The sequence below is a fragment of the Schistocerca nitens genome, chromosome 4 (assembly GCF_023898315.1).
Source record: "Schistocerca nitens isolate TAMUIC-IGC-003100 chromosome 4, iqSchNite1.1, whole genome shotgun sequence".
Taxonomy (NCBI): Eukaryota; Metazoa; Arthropoda; class Insecta; order Orthoptera; family Acrididae; genus Schistocerca; species Schistocerca nitens.
Genome location: NC_064617.1, coordinates 433,057,651 through 433,081,261, shown reverse-complemented (window position 1 = coordinate 433,081,261; position 23,611 = coordinate 433,057,651). Strand labels below are relative to the sequence as shown.

Here is a 23,611-nt window from a genome sequence, read left to right as displayed (position 1 = left end):
ATTTCATAGCTGAGCCTTAAAGCGCTTTTGCTTTATGGCAATTTCCAATAACACAGACAACTCCTTCTCAAGAAATGCACTCGAATTACAAAATTCACTTCTCGCTTTTAAACCAACGTGCTAAGGGCGCCACTGAAAGTTACTAGTAAACAGGCATCACCCTTTCCTTCCCGAGATATTAAAAGAACTAAAATCCATTTATGTAGGGATTCCTTGGTTTTGGTCCCCACATAGCCTTCCATACACCGCGCAGCCAGCTGGAAATTTCAAACAGAGGATCAGCAAGTCCTTCAGTACCGCGACGATCTTGTGGCTCCGATAGCAGAGAACAACACTTTACCAGGCCGCACCCACCCAGCTGCCAACTGATGAAGAGTTCGCAAGTTCGCGAGTTCGCGCACCCCCCCCCCCCCACCCTCCCAAACCTTTTAACTGTTTCTGTAGCAGCGCTTAACTATTTAAATCGTGTGGGAGTTCATTAACTTGCCAATAGAAAAATAATGTCCAACTATATTGGTTTCTGCAACTCGCTGTGCTGCAAACACTTTATAACTGAAGAAAAATTGACAAGCCAAGATTGCCAAACGGAATTTCACTGGATGACCATTCTCGACAGAGCTATGATGTCATCATCGGATCTGCAAGAGGATGAACACAAATTGACAGAAAAAATATTTTGCGATCATGATATCATAATTCGATGAATTGTCTTTTAAGCCCACCTTTGTAATTATAACATATCTTATGCTTTAAAATATCATAGCATATTGCCCAACAGCTTTGCAGTTCGTTTCATATTGAATATACACGTCCAACTATTATGAAGATCACTACAAGCAGGTATGTCAAATGTAAAACTACTATGTGCAAGCATAAACGTAACTGTATTGCGCCGATTACAAGTGTTCATGTTCACCAACAGCTGGCGGCTGACAGAGAAGTGGTGTAAACATAACGACACCATCTACTACTGTGGGGGTTGACTGCATTATCATCTTGTATACAGCATAAAACATGATACACAAATCCATGTAACTGATAATATGTTATTAAGGACCATTTTTATTTACATTAAAGTACAATCTGAATCGGAGAAACATGGAAGTTTTATGTACAATAGAAGTGCATAACACAGATAAATTTTGTAGGATAAAAATATTTATGATGAACTAAGCTTACAGTACCTTAAATGTAGGCAAGAAATTAAAAGGAAATATTAAACGAAGGATGTCAATATTATTTCGTAATCTGTGTCATTGTAATTTATTTTTGAATGCCAGTAGTTAATTTCAATTTTCTTGTCATAGTGGCTGGGCAAAATACACATTTTTTTTTATTTTAGAAAAAGCAGTGCTATGCACACACAGTATTATAAAAAGATCGGCGTTAAGGAACAATAACAAATCTTATATTACACAATTTTAACCACAGTAATACGTTGTTCGTCTATATGGAACACGTCACCCGATATCTAGGTTACTTGGTACAGAAGTAGTTAAACAACAATCATCATGATGTATCTCAGAAAAATGGGAAAATTAAAAGGACGTGGACGTGTACTTAGAATTTATAAAGGATAAGATAAATCTAAGTAGTACATCGCAGTATAGAAGCAATTTTAAAAACAATATCATGCTTAAAAAAGATGACTCTCTCCTTTACGAAGGAATGTCAAAGATTGCTTAATACATTCAATATATCCGTGCATTTGGATGGAGGTAATCAATGATTGAACCCACGCGCGGCGTGGCAGGGTCATTCTGTCGTTCTTTCGCCTCCTTATTCGCTCTCAGTCACTTTTATCGAACAGTTCACCTATCTTTATATTTCTTCCTTCCGACGTTCCTTCACTCTGTAGTAGTAGTTGCACACTAGGTAGAGTAAAGTAGCGTCGATGAAACCATTACCTAATACCTACCACACAGAGGCCGCGTAACTCAAGCTGCAAATCAGTAACTGTATGTTCGGCGACTCCATGGAGTGTTCTGTGCACCACGACCAGATAATGGATATAATTGGAAGGAGAAACAGTATTGGTCGTATTTTTTTGTTTTATTCTCCGCAAAATCGATTTTAGGTCACTTAGTGACCATCCTCAGTGCTGTAATATACAATTAAAATTGATAGGCACTTGTTGATACCAGTGCCTACCAATTTTAATTGTATATTACAGCACTGAGGATGGTCACTAAGTGACCGAAAATCGATTTTGTGGATAATAAAACAAAAAAAATACGACCAATGCTGTTTTTCCTTCCAATTATAACTGTATGTTCATTTTCACAAATTTCGGGCGGTAGAAGAATGCAGTTTATTGCAGTAAGCATTTGAAAATTCTATTAACGTCTTTTTATTTATAAGGAAGCACATGAAATAGCTATCAAGACCGTATTTAACAAGGCAAATTCTCTATCATTCCAAGTTCACAGTCTATACAACATATTTTCACATGAAAAAGCAGCCAGAATTTCTGCAAGTCCGACCCGATTAATCCTGCGCTCCAACAGTCACTGACCCACGACTATTAGCTAGTTGAACATTCAGTCGTTTCAGTGGTCTTCTATGTTAGAAGTGCTCGCCAAAGTACTCCATCAAGAACACGGAACATGCCACGCGAAAGTGTCTCTACGAGCAAAAGATCACACGCTTATAAAACTTCAACTAATTAGTTCCGAAACATCGCAACTTAAACCGCCTTAGTCACGACACGTTTTAAACGCAACGAACTCACTAGTTTTTCATTTTACATATTATTTTCACGGAGACATCTAACATGGTGTTACTCGGAAGCAGGCTAGCGAGCGACTTTCTCGATGGTCCTCTCCTCTCTGCCTATCTAACTATTCTTGCTCTGGAACCGCTTAGTTCTGATTAGCTGTTGATCTGAATGACCAATCAGAATGGTCCTTCCAGATCATTATCGCGGCAAAACTTGCCTTAGCCAACCATTAATCAGGCAGTCATTTACATCATTACAATTTCAGTTTCTAATATATTGTTTAATAAAATAGAACGAAATGTGAAATATTCTTTAAATTAATATATAAACTTATTCCGCTACTGACTTTTATTCTGGCTGCTCTCTTACAAATGCAAGTACACATCGACATACGTCATCAGCATAGTTGTTCCAATACAATTTTCCCACGGTTCAATTTTATAAGTTTTTACATAAAATGACAAGTTTTAACGTATCTTCCACATACACTCCCTCATTCATTCCCATGTATCCACACCAAAAAAAAAAAAATAATAAGCAAACAATAATTTTGAATGATTTTTATACTGTATAACTTACAGTAATTAAAGTTTTGAACAGATAATTCCAGTTAAGTGAGTGTATATACTGTGAGCTTTGTTATGACTTCAAATGATAATAAAAGACTTTTGGTTACTGTTCCTAATTGTGTTTTGAAACATAAGTGTCAGTTGTAGGATATTTAAATAATTTTCTCAATCTACGGAACTATTATAGATAAAACTACAAAATTTTGACAGGATCCCTTCCTTATTAACAAAAGATTTTGTACCAAGTTTGAACAAAATCGGATGATGATTATTATGATTCATTTAGAATCGTAGGGAGTATGAATTTGCGTACTGACTAAATGTTACTTGAGACCGTTCTCACGGCTAGTAGCGTCAGCGGCGCTGTGAGTCAGAGCGAAGAAGAAACGTAGCCATCCTGAAGCCACCTTGCTATATGGCTGCGTGCCTTACTGCATCGAATGTTATCTCTGTAATAACTTGCTACGTTACACAGGGCGTCGGATTACTGCACATGTCGCAGTGCTCTTGTGTGATCTGGCACTTTTATGCTGACGGATATTGTGCTCCATGTGTGGGGGAAGATTTCTAATTCGAAATTCGATTACAGCGCACTGTTTGTCACACATTTACATAGTTAGGTTACACAAGGCTATATTGCACGCAAGAATTCGGAGCGCTCTAGTGACAGAGGGCTGTAAAAACGTAGACATGAAGAATAAAGATGTAGAATGATAATAATTTCTGTATTATTTGAAAAGCTTTAAGTGATTTCACATTCTGGGGCATTACTTTTTAGTACTCACTCGTAAAAATAAACTTATTGACAAGAGACTCATGTCGTAACATAAGACAAAATATAGTTAACATATTACACTACAGGATATAACAAAAATTAGTCTGAAGCATCAAAGATTATGTATGGAGTGCGAAAGAGGGAAAAACATTTCACTCATAATGAGCAAGGTCTTCACAACGGATAACGTCCATTAGAATCGAAAGCACCATCATAAGATCCAAGGAGGCGTTAAAGAACTACTTATATTTTCGTCTTCACAACTGATAATTTCATTAGAAACGAAAGGACTCTCATATCATCCAAAGAAGCGTTAAAGAATCACATATGTTTTCAATACACTTATTAGGTCAGCGACGCTGTCAGAGTGTTCGGAAATGACGTTACTGTGAACAGTAAATTATCATTATTTGACACTCATTAGGAAACTCAGAAAGCATTGGACAAAATTTACATTTTATTTAATGAAAATCAGCTGTATTAAATATGGATGGAGGTAGTGCAACACCAGTACCCTCCAATATACGGTTACAAGACTGATGGTGCAATTGCACACCTTCAAAACGTTATGTGCAAAAATAAGAAGCAAAAAAAAAAAAGATGTAAATCCTTTGAGATCAAGTTGAAAGGAAGACAGATTCGTTAAGGAGTTCTAGGAATGGCAGTCGCATAGAACCTGTTACTGCGACGAATTGCAGAGAAATCTTCCAGTGTGTGAGATAGTATACATCGATTTAACTCAGGAGTGCGTTGCTAGAATCCAAGGTGGATAACGTATCCCTTATGTAGTTGTAACAGCAATGCTCGGGGAAAGAGGTGCCATTATATTCTAAAGCCCCATCGACAATGGAACACCCATGCTGCATGGCGCTGCCCTGTGCAGCACCGCTCTGCACACTAATGCACAGCGCAGAGCAGCACACATCGGCGTAGAGCAGCGCAAAATGGCGCAGATTGGATCAGGGTGTCCGTAGGTGAACAGCAATATTTCAGTGTGTGCGCATGAGCACGTCAGTAAAACTGGGAAACGAGAAATACTGTCCACACAGAGCTCCACACATATGAACCATTTCCGACGCTCCGCATAACTTGCTCATTGATCGTTGTTGCAGAGAGCCGTACTGAGCAGTGCAATTTGACGTCCACGTTAGGCAAGCCTTGCTGCGCCGAACCCCCTTCTCTCGATGCTGTGTGGTTGCGTATGTGTTATGGTCCCCTATCTCTCTGCCTGTTGCTCATTGATGCTATGATATGTAAATTGTTTAGACGTCTCTAGATTGATTGTTTATGCTAACCAATTGGTAAGCACCCTTAACGCTCTGCTCTACTTGCACCAAATAGGTGCCTCCGAACGCCGAAGTAGATCAGTCTACATTCTCATAGTCTAGTGGTGTATTAAGTTTATCAACAGCATCCTTAGTGGAATATAGGTAATCTTTCATTTTGTTACTACTATGTGTTGTAACATAGACACTTTCCCATTCAGCCACAGAGGTCAAAGTAAACAAGCACTTTGCCGATATTTTTCCTCTTTGCGAATTTTGTTCTCAGTCCATGTCGACGTGCATCCTCGATTATTCTCACTGTAATCATTTGCACTATATCAATATATTATTCACGAGAATATACCAAATAACCGATGCAGATAGAAAACAAATTTGAACCTGAACAACTGCGCAACAATTTCAGAGTGATTGATTGCAAAAATGGTTCAAATGGCTCTGAGCACTATGGGACTCAACTGCTGTGGTCATCAGTCCCCTAGAACTTAGAACTACTTAAACCTAACTAACCTAAGGACATCACACACATCCATGCCCGAGGCAGGATTCGAACCTGCGACCGTAGCAGTCGCACGGTTCCGGACTGCGCGCCTAGAACCGCGAGACCACCGCGGCCGGCGATTGATTGCAGTGAGGGTATCATCGACTAGGGTATGCATAACAGCCCCTTAGTTTCAGGCACTATTAAGAGAGGTAAGTACCAGCTGCATGATGAGCAATGTGTTCAACGCCAAATGGCTGCCATCAGGAGAGTGCTACTTCTGATAACAGTTATATCGTATGTGAACTAATAAAAGCTACATGCACAAGCTTTCCGTTCACTGCTGGACAGTTTTCTATTTATACATAGTGATCACTGTTACCGAGATGCTGTTATGGACAGAAAAATGATTGTCGAAGAGAGCATCAGAAATACTTATGGCAACAGCGTTACGGACAATTGAAAATTGTTCAGGGCTGATGTACTATCTAGGTTTAAGAGTGTGCACTGAAGTACCGAACATTCCATCAGAAAAATTCAGCCGAATTGTTGCGTGACGTCAGTTTCGCTGGAAGATCAAATGTATATGATATGGCCCAGCGTGTACCAATGTGCCGGCCGCTGTGGTCGAGCGGTTCTATGCGCCTCAGTCCGGAATCACGTGGCTGCTACGGTCGCAGGCTTGAATCCTGCCTCGAGCATGGATGTGTGTGATGTCCTTAGGTTAGTTAGGTTTACGTAGTTCTAAATGTAGGGGACTGATAATCTCAGAGGTTAAGTCCCAGAGTGCTTAGAGCCATTTGAACAATTTGATTTACCAGTGTCTAATTAGAACTGATTAATTTTTATTCGACTATCAGAAAAGTGAAATGGCAAAGATGGAAAGTTGGGACGAACTGAACCAATACACAAAATACGCATGTTTTTTAATTTGCAGTTTTGTAGCAAGAGTTGATTACGAGAAACGAATGAGAATTTTATTACTACTTTGTGAAACCCACTGCTGAAAAATGCTACATGGACACAGTGCTGCAGCTGCAACTCCGAAGCCCAGTCGTCCGCTAAGACACCTCTCCAGACTTGGACTTCAGCATTCTGACCACACCCTCAGAACACCATCCGCTGCGAACTCTCACCACCGTCTCGCTATTTCCTAGCGTTTTTCCGCCGAACTTTATCTGTCCGCCAATAGCGAAAAGTTCATACTTAACGGCCCAATGGCATGGATTCCTCCAGCACACAGAATCTCACAAGAAAATTTATAATGACACCAATCCAACTATATCACAAATCGCTTTCCCACTTCTAAAAACTGTTGCTTCAGGTCTGTCTCTGTGACGCCACTGACCAATTTACCATTGGCATGGTTTCACGCCCAACACTACACTCACATTAAAGCCCCTATGAAATTAGAAAGCCGTACTCAAGACCAGGCCCATTATTACAGCATTCTGTGTTTCTGTGGGAAATTGAACGATGATTATCTACAAAAGCTTTTTTTCGAAACAGGAAAGCTGCGCTCTCAGGCTGTTTTTGTAGTGACACAGCAACAGTTCTACTGCTAGGCAGAGCCGCTCTTTCTTCGTCGTGATCTGTCCACCCTGTCCCAATTCCAAGGCACTGTGCCTGCCTACACTCCCAAAAGTCATCCAGAAAATAGGCTGTTTCACCACCAAGTTACAATGAAAAGAAATGAAAATGGAAAGAGCGTAGTAGAGTCCCTGGGATTCGATGTACATTAATAAACACTGCCTGGTGAACGAGGCTTGTTCAGAAATTAGGTGTACGGTGACGATAACGGACTGAGGTTTTTTTGTTTCCCGATGGTTGGCTACAATTATTAATAGAGAGCAATCCCCTGCCCAGTGGTGGTAGGTAAACTAACAGTCTATTGTCCATTTGCGTGAAAAATGTCAGTAAGAAATCCCGCCAGATGCGAGCCACATGCTGTGATCCGCTTCCTGCTCGTCGAAGAAATAACACCTACCGAAATTTTTTCACGAATCAAAACAGTTTATAGCAAAGATGTTGTGAACAGAACTAGTGTGTTTAATTGGTGTGGGAAGTTTAGTGGAGAGAGAACAAATGTTCTTGACGAACAGAGGCGAGAAAGACCTTGCATTTTAAATGGTGAGTTAGTGGGAAAAAATCAAGGAACTGTTCGTAAAAACCACCGACTGACAGTAGATGAAATTTCTGCGACGTTTTCACATTTCTTCAGAATGCTCTGATACGAGACACAGAAATTCCGGGATAACGGGTGTCAGAACAGGTGACAGAGCAGAACAAGGAAAATCAGGTCATTAGCGGCTGCTAGTTTGTTGAGCGACTTGAACTGGAATGAGTCTGAGCTCTATTGTTACTGAGATGAAGTGAAAGTAGCTCATTACATACCTATGACAAAAAGACTGTCGTCACAATGACGTCACACCAATTCCCCTCAGTTACTTGTGACCGAAATGTCAACATTTTGGTTGATTTTCTGCCTCAGGGCCTGACAAACGATGCACAAAGATATTGTGAGACCCTTAGAAAGCTCAAAGGGAATTCGAAATCAAAAGAGGGAAACACTGATGAGAGGAGTGTGCTTGTTGCATGAAAATATCTGACCTCAAACACAGTGACCTCAAACACCGATGTATTCTTGGACTCAATTGGTCTCCTGACTTGGCGCCTTTAGATTCTCATCTTTTCACTTCCCTGAAGGCACATATAAATGCAGTTACATTTTTAACGGACGAACAGGTGCAGAGAGAGGTTCTGAAGAGGGAGAAGGAGCTGGTGTGAGAGTTCTTCGAGGAGGGCATGAAGAAGATTGTGCCACGACTCATCACATGCATTGAATGGGATGACAGTTATACGAAAAATTGTCGACAGTTGTATTAACGATACCCTGTAATTTTTTCAAATACACTTTTTCTGAAGAAATATAAAAGAACAGTACACTTACTTTCTGAACATGCTTCGTAATATTCACCATTATCTTTCTCTCATTCCATAATCATCTTCATATAGAATGAAAAAGGCTCGGAAAATAGCTTGTCGCGTTTCAACTTTACGAAAATAAGTATTGGGGTAGCATAGAAATGAAGATAAATCGGGCTATAGGTGGAAGAAGTAAAATGTATTCTCTGAACAGACAAATGACCTATTTAGATGACCAACGGAATCACAGTCCACATTAATCATATTTGTAGGTGTTAACTAATAGCTTATAATGAGAAATGTACTAATGAAAAAACTGATATTGGTAACCATCTGCAGGAACTATAAGATTATGTATCTAAGCCACACGTTTCTGGAATGCGATAGTGAAGATGAAATCTTAAGGTTACCATAGACATTAAGATTTTATGAGCATGTCAGGTATCAGATGTTTACATCATTTGACTAAAAAATAAAATCATTAAAATAGAATAATAAGATAAATAACACATTTGCTATTTAATAAAGCTAAAACAATTATGTTGCAGGTTTTGCATGGTTACACAGAGGCATTCAACAAAGGTGCACAGTTCCTGTGTTCACAACTAGCAGAGGCAAATGGTAATGAAGTAGATATAAGCAAGATGCTTCTGCACACGTCTTTTCACTTTCTCACACTTTCTATGTATGGCATCAGTTTTGATGAACTGGAACCTGATAGAAAAAAACAAGCTGTTGCCGTTGATGTTTTCATCAGTGGGCTGGAGTTAATTCAGGTAAATAAATAAGCGTGTGTGTGTGTATACACAGGGTGAGTCACGCAAGACGTAACACACCTTTCATTTCGTGAACGGTGACACATATCGAAACGTTGTTTTTTTTAATGTTAGAGCGTCGAGGGGCACTTTTGTTTGTTTGTGTGTGTGTGTGTGTGTGTGTGTGTGTGTGTGTGATTGATGTTTTTAGCGCTGTTATCAACGGAGTGCCGCCCGGGATTAGCCGAGCGGTCTTAGGCGCTGCAGTCATGGACTGCGCGGCTGGTCCCGTCGGAGCTTTGAGTCCTCCCTCGGGCATAGGTGTGTGTGTTTGTCCTTAGAATAATTTAGGTTAAGTAGTGTGTAAGCTTAGGGACTGATAATCTTAGCAGTTAAGTCCAATAAGATTTGACACACATTTGAATATTTGAACATCAACGGAGTCATAGAAGCAGGAAGGTTTTTCTAAATGCAACCATATACTTTTTATAACCGCAATCGATAGGTCTTGAGAAGACTATTACAGTAATATAACGTTTGTTAATGCTGATGTTGTCGTTAACAAATCCGAGGACTGTCCTAGAATGTGATAGTACGGCGGCGACAAACGGCATTAGCGTTGCAAACACTGCCGAGCAGTTATCTCGGATCTGCTGCGTAGTTGTATACCGTAAGGGAGGCCTGTGCTCAGAGATTGAAGCTGTATTTCCCCTTGCACCAACTTACGACCTAGATGCAGGTTCACCTAAGGCTGCTGTATATGGAAATTTGACATAGACTAGTCTCTAGCGCATCACAAAGAGCTTAGGAAAATTCTTTCACATTTGTGTATCCTCCCACATTTATTTGATCTGAAACGAAGAAAACAACTGTTCATTCTTAAAAAAAAAGAGGTCTTATATCCTAGAAAAAGTAACAACTATATTAAATATCGAAATGTTAGAAAGGTGATTTCACCTATTTTTTCCTGTACGTGGCTGTGTGCTCCTTACAAGGGAACCTCCCCATCGCACCCCCCTCAGATTTAGTTATAAGTTGGCACAGGGATAGGCCTTGAAAAACTGAACGCAGATCAATCGAGAAAACAGGAAGAAGTTGTATGGAACTATGAAAAAAATAAGCAAAATATACAAACTGAGTAGTCCATGCGCAAGGTAGGCAACATCAAGGAGAGTGTTGGCTTACGAGCGCCGTGGTCCCGTGGTTAGCGTGAGCAGCTGTGGAACGGCAGGTCCTTGGTTCAAATCTTCTCTTGGGTGAAAATTTTAATTTTTTATTTTCAGATAATTATCAAAGTTCAGGCACTCACACATAATCAACTTCGCTCTCCAAAATTCCAGGACATGTTCAGATTTGCTTGGACATATACAGAATTTGACGGTCTACGCACGGAAACATTTGAAAACGTAAACAACATATGTTTTGACAGAGCACAGGGAAAACTGTCCGACTCTGAAACTGTTGCATTCATTTGATGCAGTTTATGTGACAAACTCTTATGTTTTCATCACTTTTTTTGGAGTGATTATCACATCCACAAGAAAACCTAAATCGGGCAAGGTAGTAGAATCTTTTTACCCATTCGCCAAGTGTGCAAGTTAGATGGATCGACAACATATTCCTGTCATGTGACGCACATGCCGTCACCAGCGTCGTAAAGAATATATCAGACGTGTTTTCCTGTGGAGGAATCGGTTGACCTATGACCTTGCGATCAAATGTTTTCGGTTCCTATTGGAGAGGAACGTCCTTTCGTCTACTAATCTCACGGTTTTGCGGTGCGGTCGCAAAACACAGACACTAAACTTATTACAATGAACAGAGACGTCAATGAATGAACGGACAGATCGTAACTTTGCGAAAATAAAGAAAGTAAAATTTTCACTCGAGGGAGGACTCGAACCACGGACCTTTCGTTTCCGCAGTTGCTCACTCTAACCACGAGACCATGGCGCTCATCAGCTAATATTCTCCTTTATGTTGCATATCTTGCACATGGACTACACAGTTTGTATATTTTGCTTATTTTTTCATAGTACCACACAACTTCTTCCTATTTTCTCGATTGATCTGTGTTCAGTTTTTCAAGGCCTATCCACTGTGTCAATTTATAACTAAATCTGAGGGGGGTGCGATGAGGAGGTTCCCTTGTTAGAAGCAAAATACATGCTGTCGGACAAATGTCTCTACCTACTCTTCTCTGATTTATATCATATGGGATACATTCGTTGAACTAAACATTTTGTTGAAAATACTTTGGTGAAATCCTGTACACCGCAAAATGAATATTCCTTTTAACGAAACGTCGTTTCTTGTTGAACGTAAGCGCGTAATGACAATGTTACCAGCTGCGTGGAATAACACTTTCGACTTACGGGGTGACAATTATTGAACTGTATGGAATAAAATCGTCATAACTTCTGAGCGATTTTCGTTAGGAGGTTCAAACTGCTCCATTGACCTCGGAGCGTGACGGGAATTAGTATGAGCATTATGTTTTGGTTTAGCGACGAAGCCCACTTTCATTTGGGTGGGTTCGTGAATAACCAAAATTGGCACATTTGGGGGCTGAGAATCCGCATTTCGCGATGGAGAAGTCTCTTCACCCTCAACAGCTGACAGTGTAATGTGCAATGTCCAGTCACGGAATAATCGGTGCGATATTCCTTGATAGCGCGGTGACTACCGAAAGGCACCTGAAAGTTTTGGAAGATGATTTCATCCCCATTATTCAAAGTGATCCTGATTTCGACAAGATGTTCATGCAAGACAGAGCTCGACCCCATCGAAGCAGGAGAGTGTTTGATGTTCTGGACGAGCACTTCGGGCACCGCATTATGGCTCTGGGGTGCCCAGAGACCACTGGCATGGGCCTCAATTGGCTGCCATATTCTCAGGATCTGAACACATGCGACTCCTTTTTGTGGGGCTATGCTAAAAACAAGGTGTACAGCATTAACCCCCACACTGTTGCTGAGCTGAAAACGGCCATTCAGGAGGTCATCGACTGCATCAATGTTCCGAAATTTTAACGGGTCATACAGAATTTCGCTATTCGTCTGCGCCACATCAGCGCCAGTGATGGAAGGCATATCGAACATGTCATAACCTAAAGCCGAATATCTTCAGTGACGTTTACATGTTCAATTAAGTGTGTACATGCCGTAGTTTTTAAGTAATTTACGTTTTTTTCATGTAGTTCAATAATTGTTACCCCGTATGCAATTTTGTACACACGTAAATGAAATAAACAGTTTACTAACAATGATTTGGTAACCACTCAAATCATATAACATAAATTTTGTCTTCCAAAACTTTGTCCTGTATTTAAGCATGTGTTCTAACTGTTGAACACGGACTGTAAACCTCTTTGGCAATCGCTATTCGAAAGAACGGTGAACAGATGTAATTACGGTAGATGATATGGTAGGCGTGGTCTGGCGATTCGACGACACATATCGGCTGGCGAAGTTGTGGTTTCGTGATAGGCTGCACGACTGGGTGCTGCCCAAAGAAATAAATCAAGAGGATTCACATCGGGGGATCTCTCAGGTCATATGACAACAGAATTTCGTCCTACCCGACGTCCAGGAAATTTCTTGTTCAGTACTTGCGTTTGGGGCGAGTGAGTTGGATAGCCACCGTGTTGCAGCCACGTACACTGTCGAATATCTAGTGGTGCCTCCTCTAGAAGAACCGGCAGAATGTTCGTCAGAAAGGGTGCGTATGAATATCCATTTTGAACGCCTGAGGTGAATTAAGATCCCACAATGTAATTTCCTATGATGCCAGACCATACGTTTACGTTCCACGTCCGTTGATGTTGCTCCAGACGAAGCCAGTGTCGATTATCGGCTGCCCGTTAGTGTATATTATGCAAACTTACATTGGCTTGTTCGTAAACATTGCTTCATTGGTAAAGAGTTCACGTTGGAAAAACATAGGGTCGTCTCTCACTTGATGAACGGCAAACCGACAAAATTTTGTACAGCGTTCGAATTTACGGCCGTCGGGTGCCTGATGTAATGACAGATGATAGGGACGGAAATTCTCTCGATGCGGGTGCGAATGACACTCGTCTGGCTGATTCCACATTCCTTGGCAATATGTCTCGTACCACTGTGCAGATTCATTAGCGTCGTAGCCAGAACCGCTTCTTCGTGTTTTCTGTCAGATGCAGTTTCTTTCTTGTCCTCTTTTTGACGTTCAAGCTGCCTGTCCGCACCAGCGTCTTAATAACTCGTGCAGTTGCCTGGTGCGTCGGACATTGGCGATCCAGATAGATAGCCCTATACCGCCGTACTATTTCTACGGAATTTCTTTTACGTTCACCATATACAAGTAGTATATCCAATTTCTCCTCATTCGTGTACACGTCTGCGTGCAACGAATGTTAAATCAGAAATGAGCGGTCTGCAGTGCAGACAAGTCAACAGGCAAATGTGTAGACAATCTGACGCAGCATATTACGAGAGCTCTGCCTGTCGGTGTTTACCAGGTAATGCCGATTCCGTGCTCTCAAATTCTAGGACATACCTCGAATTTTTTACGCCAACATTAAAAACGCTATACCACTGTAATTGTCTTCTCAATGACTATCGAATGCAGTTATAAAATGTATATGGTTCCATTTAAGAAAACCTACTTGCTTCAATATCTCCGTTGATACCAGCACTAAACTACATTAATCAAACAAAAAATACCTGCCCCTCGAAACTCTAACATTTGCTGAAAGCCGCGTTTCGATATGTGTACCAGTTCACGAAATAAAAGGTGTGTTATGTCTTACATGAGTCACCCTCTATATATTTGTCTGTTTGTGCACGTTACAGAATAATTTTGAAACGCCTGGAGCGTTTCCTTAATTGAAAATTGTAATACATATCATTTATTATTGAAAAGAAACTGCGAGCAATAACCATAATAATAATAATAATAATATCGAAAAATTCAAATTGCGATCATAAAATGTGGTATTAATTCTTCTCTGCTTAACCATCCTCCAATGCAACGCGTTTTCCAGTGATTGATGCTTTGGCAGATATGTTGATTGTGGAAGGCTGCGTTTTGCTGTCCAGGAAACATTCCACCTCTATTATTACATCATGATCATTCGGGAAAGGCCTGCGATGCAATGGTTTCTTCATCCGACAATGGAGGAATAAGTCACTGAGTGCCATGTGTAGCACTACACTTTTTAGGCGAACTATTTGGTCGTCTAGAAATGGTACTGAAGAGAGGTGAATTTTCTTGCTTGGCTGGTTACGAGTCAGCAGGGCTAGGAGGCCACTTGGGTACTCCTTTGGGAATCAGGTACAAAGACAGTCAGCACATGACTGGACATGGATACTCCCAGAGCAGAGAGAACATAGACGTTGGTTGCTTGCAAGGATGGAGTGCAGAAGACAATTCCTAGAATTTCAATAATAAATAACAGTTCCTGAGTAAGGCAAATCTGAACACATTTGGGATCTCATAAAATTGAGGCATATCCAATGAAACCACAATATTTTCAGAATCTCAGAAGCTGGAAAAATTAATGATTTACACTGACAGAATATCTTCACAAATAACCTTGAAATTAACAACTGTTAAAAACTTCATGGCATGTCAACATAAAACATCTTGGAAGGTAGCATAGCCTTGTAGCTATCACAGCTGAAAGTTAAACATATGTATCTATTTTCTTTATTGATTTTATATGTTTTTATATCGTTTTCACTGTGGAAATATCTGTCAGAACATCATATTCTCCACAATAGCACAGCAACTGAATGCAGCATGATTATTCCACATCTTGCTGTATTGCATAGTTATTTAATGAATATTTTAATATTTCTGCCAATAACTGTATTTAAATGTTGATCACAGTGGCTATCAAAAACCACTGTAAATGTGGCCAGTGGCATGTAATAGCTGACACCACCACCACTGACAAAAGTGAATATAACTCCATCTTGTGGTGGAGTATGGGACTAAAGTTGTTCAATGTTCAATAAAAACAGTACTAATCACCGTTGTATAGGTTTATTTCTAGAAATAAACCTATACAACGGCGATTGCTATTGTTTTTATAGAACACTGAAAAGAGTGTCAGAAGATTCTTCAGGCAAGCAGGTCCAAGTAATTGTTTAACCAATATCTAACAATATCCTAATGTCGTTGAACTTGTGCAAGAATTTCGGATTATTTGTTGATGAACATTCTATTGTCTGCACTTACTGTAAGTGATCTGAGTGTGACAGAATGTTTATAACATTTCCTTTTTTTTACATATTGTTATAAGTTATTATTTTAGCAGGATAAAGTGGTCGAGTTGAGTCAACTCATGTCTTCCTAACACAAGAACTCTGTATTTCTGGTATGGATGGCTTTCTACCACTGAGAGTTAGACATTTGGTGGAACACTACTCAAGTTAATGAAGATAGCCATTTTTTGAGTGTTGCACTCTAGGTGATCCATTGCAATTATATTTTCACTTTCGAAGGGACTTTAACTCCTGCAAAATTTGAATCTGCTCAAATTCAGAACTTATACTATTTCCGCCAGCATTACAGAATTATAATTAGATATAGTATGACTCTCTACTCGTTGTATTTCAAGTGTTGTATTATATAAACTGTCATGCTCCGCTCTGAATTATTTGAGCTGGCGAATATTTAGTTCATTGTCATCACGATATGGACTTAGTTTTTTATTTGTCTTGGATGACTGTTAATGTCAGGGATTCAGCTACCGTTCTTATAATGCACTTAACGCAATTTATTGCATTTTAATAAGAATATATTTCTAACTGTTTTGTGATTTGTAGTTGTAGCACCGCTTTCCATTTCTTTAAGATTAATTACTTGAATAAACATTATTCGGAATAATTCTCTGGTGTCCTCAACACAAATTTCCGACATTGGATTAATACACTTTTATTAATTATTCATTCATCTTTAATTTAATATGTTTGACTATTTTTTTTTAATTCGCAATTCTAGGCAATGCTTCGACTATTTGACTGCGGGATTACAGGTATGTGTTATTATTTGCACCCAGTTTAGCAGCAGGGTACGAAAGCAGACGTATAGGGCTCTACCATATGACTCTATCGCGCCATCCTTTCTAAACAGAAACGTGCAAAGCCCAGTTACCTAGCTACATCCACACGGAGGTAAAATCGCACATTTCAGTAGAATAATAGTTTGAGGCAAACTTTGGTAGCCTAAAAAGGGATCATGTGTCTCTTTCTCCCATCTGGAATCAGCCGAGGTGACGTCGTGGAGTAAAACACGCCGCTGGACAGCTTCCTGGGTCAGCTTGTCTTGACGGCCACCTAAAACCTTGTCAGGAGATTTTGGTAATAAGATCCTACAAAGGTTTGCCCCTTAAGAGCATAATTTTTTGGTATATCTACATTTACATACATACTCCACAAGCCACTGTGTGGTGCGTTATGTATGGTACTTTGTACCACTACTAGTCATTTCCTTTCTCATTCATTCGCAAACAGAGCAAGGGAAAAACTACTGTCTATATACCTCCGAATGAGCTCTAATCCGTCTGAATTCATCTTCTGGTCCTTACGCGAAATTCATGTTGGTGGCAGTAGCATCGTTATGCAGTGAGCCTCAAATGTCGTTTCTCCAAATTTTCTCATCAGGTCTCTTCATAAAGAACGTCGCTAGTCGCCTTCCATCCAGGTATTCCCATCTGAGTTCCCGAAACATCTCCGTAGTAAATGCGAGTTGTTTGAACCTAACGGTAATAAATCTAGCAGCCCACCTCTGAACTGCTTCAATGTCTTTCTTTAATCCAACCTGATGCGGATCCCAAACATTCGAGCAATTCTCAAGAATGAGTTGCATTAATGCCCTATTTGCGGTCTCGTTTACAGATGAACCACTGTTTCCTAAAATTCTTCCAATAACCCGAAGTCGACATTTCGTCTCCGTATTATGTCGCCTTGTATCCTGCTAGAGTCAACAACGACGATACCTTCCCATAAAGCACAGCATCATCAGCAGACAGCCGCAGAATGCTGCCTACCCAGTCCGCTAGATCATTTATGTATACAGAAAATAGAAGCGATCCTATCACACTTCAGAAGATAATATAGTGGGTTCTGTTACTTAAGAAGTCTTCGTGTCACACACATGCAGGGGAACCTCATCCGCACGCTTGTACCTTCGTTAACAGTCAGCAGTGTGGCACCATGTCGAATTCTTTATGGAAATCTGGAATACGACTGTTGCCCTTCATCTATGGTTCGCAGGATTTCAAATGAGATGCCAGTCCCAGGAAGAAGAAGAAGAAGCAGAAGCATAATACTTAGCATAACTCTGCTCGATGATGATTTGTGAAATAGTCTACCAATGATGGCGGCAGGAATTCATTGAAGAGGCAAGCCCCGGATTCAACATCACTTGTGATAGAAAACATCTAGATTTATTACGTGAAAACATTTGAAATTTTCCTTTACAATGGAACGAAGCGAAATGCCAGTTACCAACAACCAACAATCAGAGAGTGCCAGAAGGGTTAAAAACTTCGTTTCGGAATTTATCCCTTTTAAAAAATTACAGAAGGACCAACATGATTTGGGTTGAGCTCTAGACACATAAGACCTCTTGAGATAAATACGTCTTCGCAAAGTTATTTCTCGCTTTATGAAGGAAAACAATATTTGTGAATTAATTCCAGCAATGTTAAAAAATGAAAAAATATAGACAATCATAGAAAGAAGGCTTTCAGGACAAGGTGACATAGCTGCTGGTAGACCTTCTGGGATGTGGGGTCGCGGTCCCAGAAACTCTTCTGTTCCTGACGTTTCGTCCAGATCTGTGCTGGACATCCTCAGCGGTGCTCTTCTGCTGAGTCCAGTCGGCAAGACTCAGTGGAGGAGCGTCTCTGAGGATGTCTAAATCAGACCTGGACGAAACGTCAGGAACAGAAGAGTTCTTGGACCACGACTTTGCATCCAGAAAGGTCTACCAGCAGCTAGGTAGCCAATCCCCATCACCTTGCATTTCTTGAAACTGATAAACAGGCACACATTTTATATACAACGTTAACTCCACGTTTTGTCACATTGTAGTCAGCTATGGTTTCAGGTTTGTGTGTTTGTTCATCATGTGTCGTCGTGTTATGCATACTAGACCAAAGTATGACAGCACGGTTTTTACAAGAAACGTATGAACTTATCATGCTGAAATCCTAACACTGCACATCCAGTTTCTCCTGTCTTGTGGGGGAGAATTTCTGGAGGATTTTCATGTCTTTTCTTCCTCATCGTACTGATGCAAATGATTTTCGTCTACAGCAAGTATTGAGAAAGGAGGTACCTTGTGTAACAATTGTCAGTTATGAAGTGCATGGTAGAGTTAATTATAAGCACCACAAGGCTCTTCACTATATTCTCAGAGTTATTAGAAACCCAATATAGCCCTTGTGGTTGCACTCTGTATTAAACCTCCAGATTACTGCAATAAAATGTTTTTGCATAACATAGTGCAAACCTTGTTATCCCATATTTAGCTGGGCTGCAGGGTACGTAGTGAATCCATCCACAGCGGTCTCTGAGAGGGTGAAGCATTTCATGTATTGTCGTGAATTCATTCAGACTGTTAATACTTTTACAGATAGCAATGCTGTATGACCTGCAGTCAATTTCCATGTCATCAAACCGCTAACAACGTAAAAGAAACAGCAACCTTTTGTAACTCATTGCATCCTAAGCTGCATTCCTGTTTCATCGTCCACCCAGAGTTCCAGTACATTAGGATGATGGCCTTTTCTTGTTCCAGTCAAAAAAGAAACCCAAATACAGAGAGTACTTCGGGTCTTGATGTCGCTTTATTATCTCTTTTGCACGAGAATTGGTGTGTTTCTCGCTGTCTATTTATATACGAGTTTCTGTAGTTTACTACTCCATCGATAATGTCAAGTTCATTTATCTTCAGAAAAGCACTAACTTCATCAGTTATATCTATCACACTTCGCTTTGGACCTGGTAGAATTTTCATCATATTTATCTCCTGGTATTTGACGTTTACCACACTCGCTTTTACACCAAAGCGTAGCTTTGTTTTTCCAGTAAAGAAAATCCGAACAGCTGCTATCTTTTCGAGATCATTAGCATCCTCATCTCCCAGTTGAGATTTATAGCTTTAGTCCTCTTATTTAATGTTTTCATCATTCAAATTCACTTCACTATCCTCCATGTGTGAAAAGTCTGGGTAGACTTCATCATCACTCTCTTCGAGTAGTTTGCGAATTTTATGGTCTGATACACCCTTTGAACTGAAATAAAACATCAAACTAAATTAAACAAATAAATAAATTCGGATGTCAGTATAACGAAACTAACGTTTAATATGCATCTATATAAAATAAAAGGTGTGGCCGTGCGGTTCCAGGCGCTTCAGTCGGGAACCGCGCGACCACTACGGTCGCAGGTTCGAATCCTGCCTCGGGCATGGATGTGTGTCACGTCCTTAGGTTAGTTAGGTTTAAGTAGTTCTTAGTTCTAGGGGACTGATGACCATAGATGTTAAGTCCCATAGTGTTCAGAGCCATTTGAACCAAAATAAAAAACAACGAATAAGTATAAGTAACTTTTTATTACACTTACAACTGGGTATTGACTACTGGAACTAAGCTTGCTACTGTCACACCAGCAGGTGCGCATTACACTTCTTACAACATTCGACACCTGGCTGCTTACAATTCAGAAAATAAACTGCGAAAGCTAATCAAAGGAAATGAAGCCGCGCTAATACTATTGAGAAAACATCGGCAGTGGAATAATGGAAGCTGTGGCCCAATAGCTCGAGGTTAGGGCATCGATTAGCCACAAAAGCCGCTGTCGTTGTACTTTTCACAACAGCGCGCCCGCTAGAGGGTTAAAGAAAAATACTTGACAAACACCTAAATAAGATTATAGCACTAGGGCCCAAGAAACTAGCAAAGATAACTGCAGTACAACTATTACCTGTCCCCAAGAGTATAATATATAAACACAAGATTAACCCAAGGTAATTACAACATGTTACCCCCAAAATCTAGTACTGGACAGCATTAAGATTGACTACTCATTCACAAAAAAATGGAAATGAGCGTATGGCATCGTTAGCCGGGAGGCCGTATTCGGGGACGTTTGGCCGCCATGTGCAAGTCTTATTTCAGTCGACGTCACATTGGGCGACCTGCTCGCCGTGATTAGGATGAAATGATGATTAGCACAGCACAACACCCAGTACTCGAGCTAAGAAAATCTCCAACCCTGTCGGGAATCGAACGCGGGCCCGATTGCTTGGGAGGTGAGCACGTTACCACCCAGTTAAGCACGCGGTCTACTTGCTCAGAAATTTCACTAGATACAAATAGAGCACCTTCTAATATAGAGCTTTCATCAACAGTCCACAGTGTCCGCTACATGACAGCCATCTTCCTGGGTGGCTAGGGCTAACGGATATCCCATTGGATGGCCGGTGCAATTCTAAAACACAATTTAAATAAAAGAATTTAACAACTCGACGCAGTAATTGCTCTATACCAGCAGGACGCTCATTAGTTGGACCCCTTCATTGATCCTTCAAAAAACAAAGACCCTATACATGTCTTCCGCCGAGACGACTGACTGACCAAATAGCGGTCGTTTCCAATGAAATCACAGGCAAGGGAAAAGGTTGCAAGTGAATCGCCAGCTGACAGCCTGTTGCCAAGAGGTCACTTCAAAAATAGCAGCACAATGGACGGCAATGGCAAAACACTTTCGACGGAAAACATATAGTCATCAACCTCTCATGGGATGGAGCCTTTGATCACTTCCCACACAATCGGCTAACTGTTACCCCGTTTGCTTCAGCTCGGAGCCTCAACTTTCTCCAAGTGATGTCCAAATGAGTCTCGCATGCCGCGAAAATTATGCCAACCGGCCCGGCTCGATGGTAGCGCCACCGGAGCGACTCTAAAAAACCAAGCAGAGGATGTCACCCGTAAGAGAAATCGGTACAAGCCGACATGGCATAACCTCCCAAACTGGGACAATAAACAGTCCCCAGGTTATTCCTGGTAGGGGAGTGGGAGAATGGAGGGGCTCGACCCAGCTTCTTTAATCTGACTGATGTGTACTCAGGAGGTCCTACTGCTAGCTACATTAGGGTCTAAAAGGTTAACAGGACCCAGCATGTGGAGAACCTGATAACGTCCCATAAAACGCGGCGGAACCTTCATAGAAATACCGACATCGTTCGCGCCCCCACGACCGAAATTACAAACAGAAATTTGATCCCCAACTTTCACGCAATCTGGCTGCCTTCCCTGAGTATAAAGCTTGGCTTGTCGGCAGTGAGCCAATTGGATACTTGCCTAGCACTGCCCCAATGCAGCTGAATAACCCCCAGGGTGATCTTTTCTGGCAAGAGGTCGTTAATGTTCCACAAATTGGTCATGGGAGAATTAAGCCAGTAAGCAAACGTTAATGGAACGGGAGTGGCCTTCATAGCCTCATGCTGGGCGCAATGAAAGGCAATGTTGATCCACGGGAGATAAGCATCCCACTCAGTGTGGGCCTTCGTACGATATGTGTTGAGAGTGGTCTTAAGGTTCCTATTTTGTCTCTCGTCAAATGAGGCCTGGGAGTAGTAGGAGCACTGTAACGCTGTGGCATTGTCACTAAGGCCCTGGGCGGACGAAATATAGAAACCACCATAGAAAGACGATAGACAGTAATTGTGGCTGTAACTCCACTGCTAGGAATAAGCCAGCTGAACAGGGAAAAGCCATCCACGACAATCAAGATGTAAAAATTCCCTGTCTTATTATGGGAAAGGGGGCCCACGTATTGAATAAATGACTTGTCCACAGGATTTTGTTTTCGACTGCAGGAGGCCCATGGGTGAGTTGTGATTAAGCTTTTCCATTTTACATGCTCGTACTCCTGCACTAATCGTCAGATATCCTTACTCAACAATGGCCAAGTTATGTGTTGTTTCACCTTAGCGATGGTTTTGTGTAACCCCAAGTGAGGCACTGAGAAAGGAGTCATGAAAATAACGTAAAACGGATGGGACAAGTTCCAAAAGCAAATAAACTCCTGGCTCAGGTGATCTCCCAACACGTGACACAAAATTCCCTTAATCTACAGATACCCTGGTGTCTGCTCCCCAGCAAGCAAACGCTTCCTAATAGTGCCAAGCTCGGGGTCCTGGTCCAGCTTAACGTCAAGATAACCAAAGAGCTCTGGCACTTTGGTTAAGATGGCACCAGCCAATTCCTCAAATACTTTGTCACACTTAGTTATCTCCTTGCTATCGTCCTGAAACATCCAGCTGTTGGCCACCTGGTTGTCAGCCTCTCCAATATGCCAGACCTGAAAGGGTAATGTGGATATTCTGCCAGTTTTCATGCGATGAGCCAGGATCCAGCTTATCACCTGATTGTCAGTTTAGAAATCAAACTCCCTATGCTGCAGGTACAATTTAAATTTTTCGACTGCAAAGAGTATCGCCAAAACCTCACACTCGTAAGCAATTCAGATTCAGCCAGTATCAAGCTGCTGCAAGTATAAGCAACAGGGCGCTTCTTCCCAGAATATTCCTGCAGTAGAACAGCGGCAACAACATCATCAGAGGCACTGGTCTGGACGATAAAGGCCTTTCGAAAATCTGGGACAGCCAAGACTGGAGGGTTACTCATGGCAATTTTGATTGCCTCAAAGGCAGGCTGCTGACTCTCTCCCCAAAGGAAGGCCTCCCCCTTTTTATGTAAACTATTAAGAGGGTGGCAAGGTGGGAAAAATTGGAATAAATTTTTCAGGAATAACTGGCCACGACAATAAACCGAGCTGTTCCCTTTTTATTCCTGGAGGGCAGCATTCGTCTCGAGGCAGAGGTGTGCTCTTGGTTAATTCTGACCCCATCCTCTGAGAGGAGATCTGATGTCTAGCTGGGGGGACTGTAGATGGTTTCACCAGTAACCCAGCTGCCTGAAGCCGCAATAACATCCCCTGAACATAATGCAGATGCTGGTCAAAAGAACTATATGGATGAGAACGTCGTCGAGGTAGTTACACACAGCTAAACTTGAGATTGTCCTACACATGGTCCAACACAC

The 23,611-nt window shown here is 41.1% G+C and overlaps 1 protein-coding gene across 1 annotated transcript in view; it reads left to right on the top strand.

Moving 5' to 3' along the window:
• The window catches only part of LOC126253121 (cytochrome P450 4C1-like), a 139,300-nt gene that overhangs the window by 81,813 nt on the left and 33,876 nt on the right, over positions 1-23,611 (top strand). Inside the window, exon 4 of the mRNA XM_049954246.1 lies at positions 9,301-9,528. Within this exon, the coding sequence (XP_049810203.1) occupies positions 9,301-9,528 (228 nt within the window). The remainder of the gene's footprint in view (positions 1-9,300; positions 9,529-23,611) is intronic.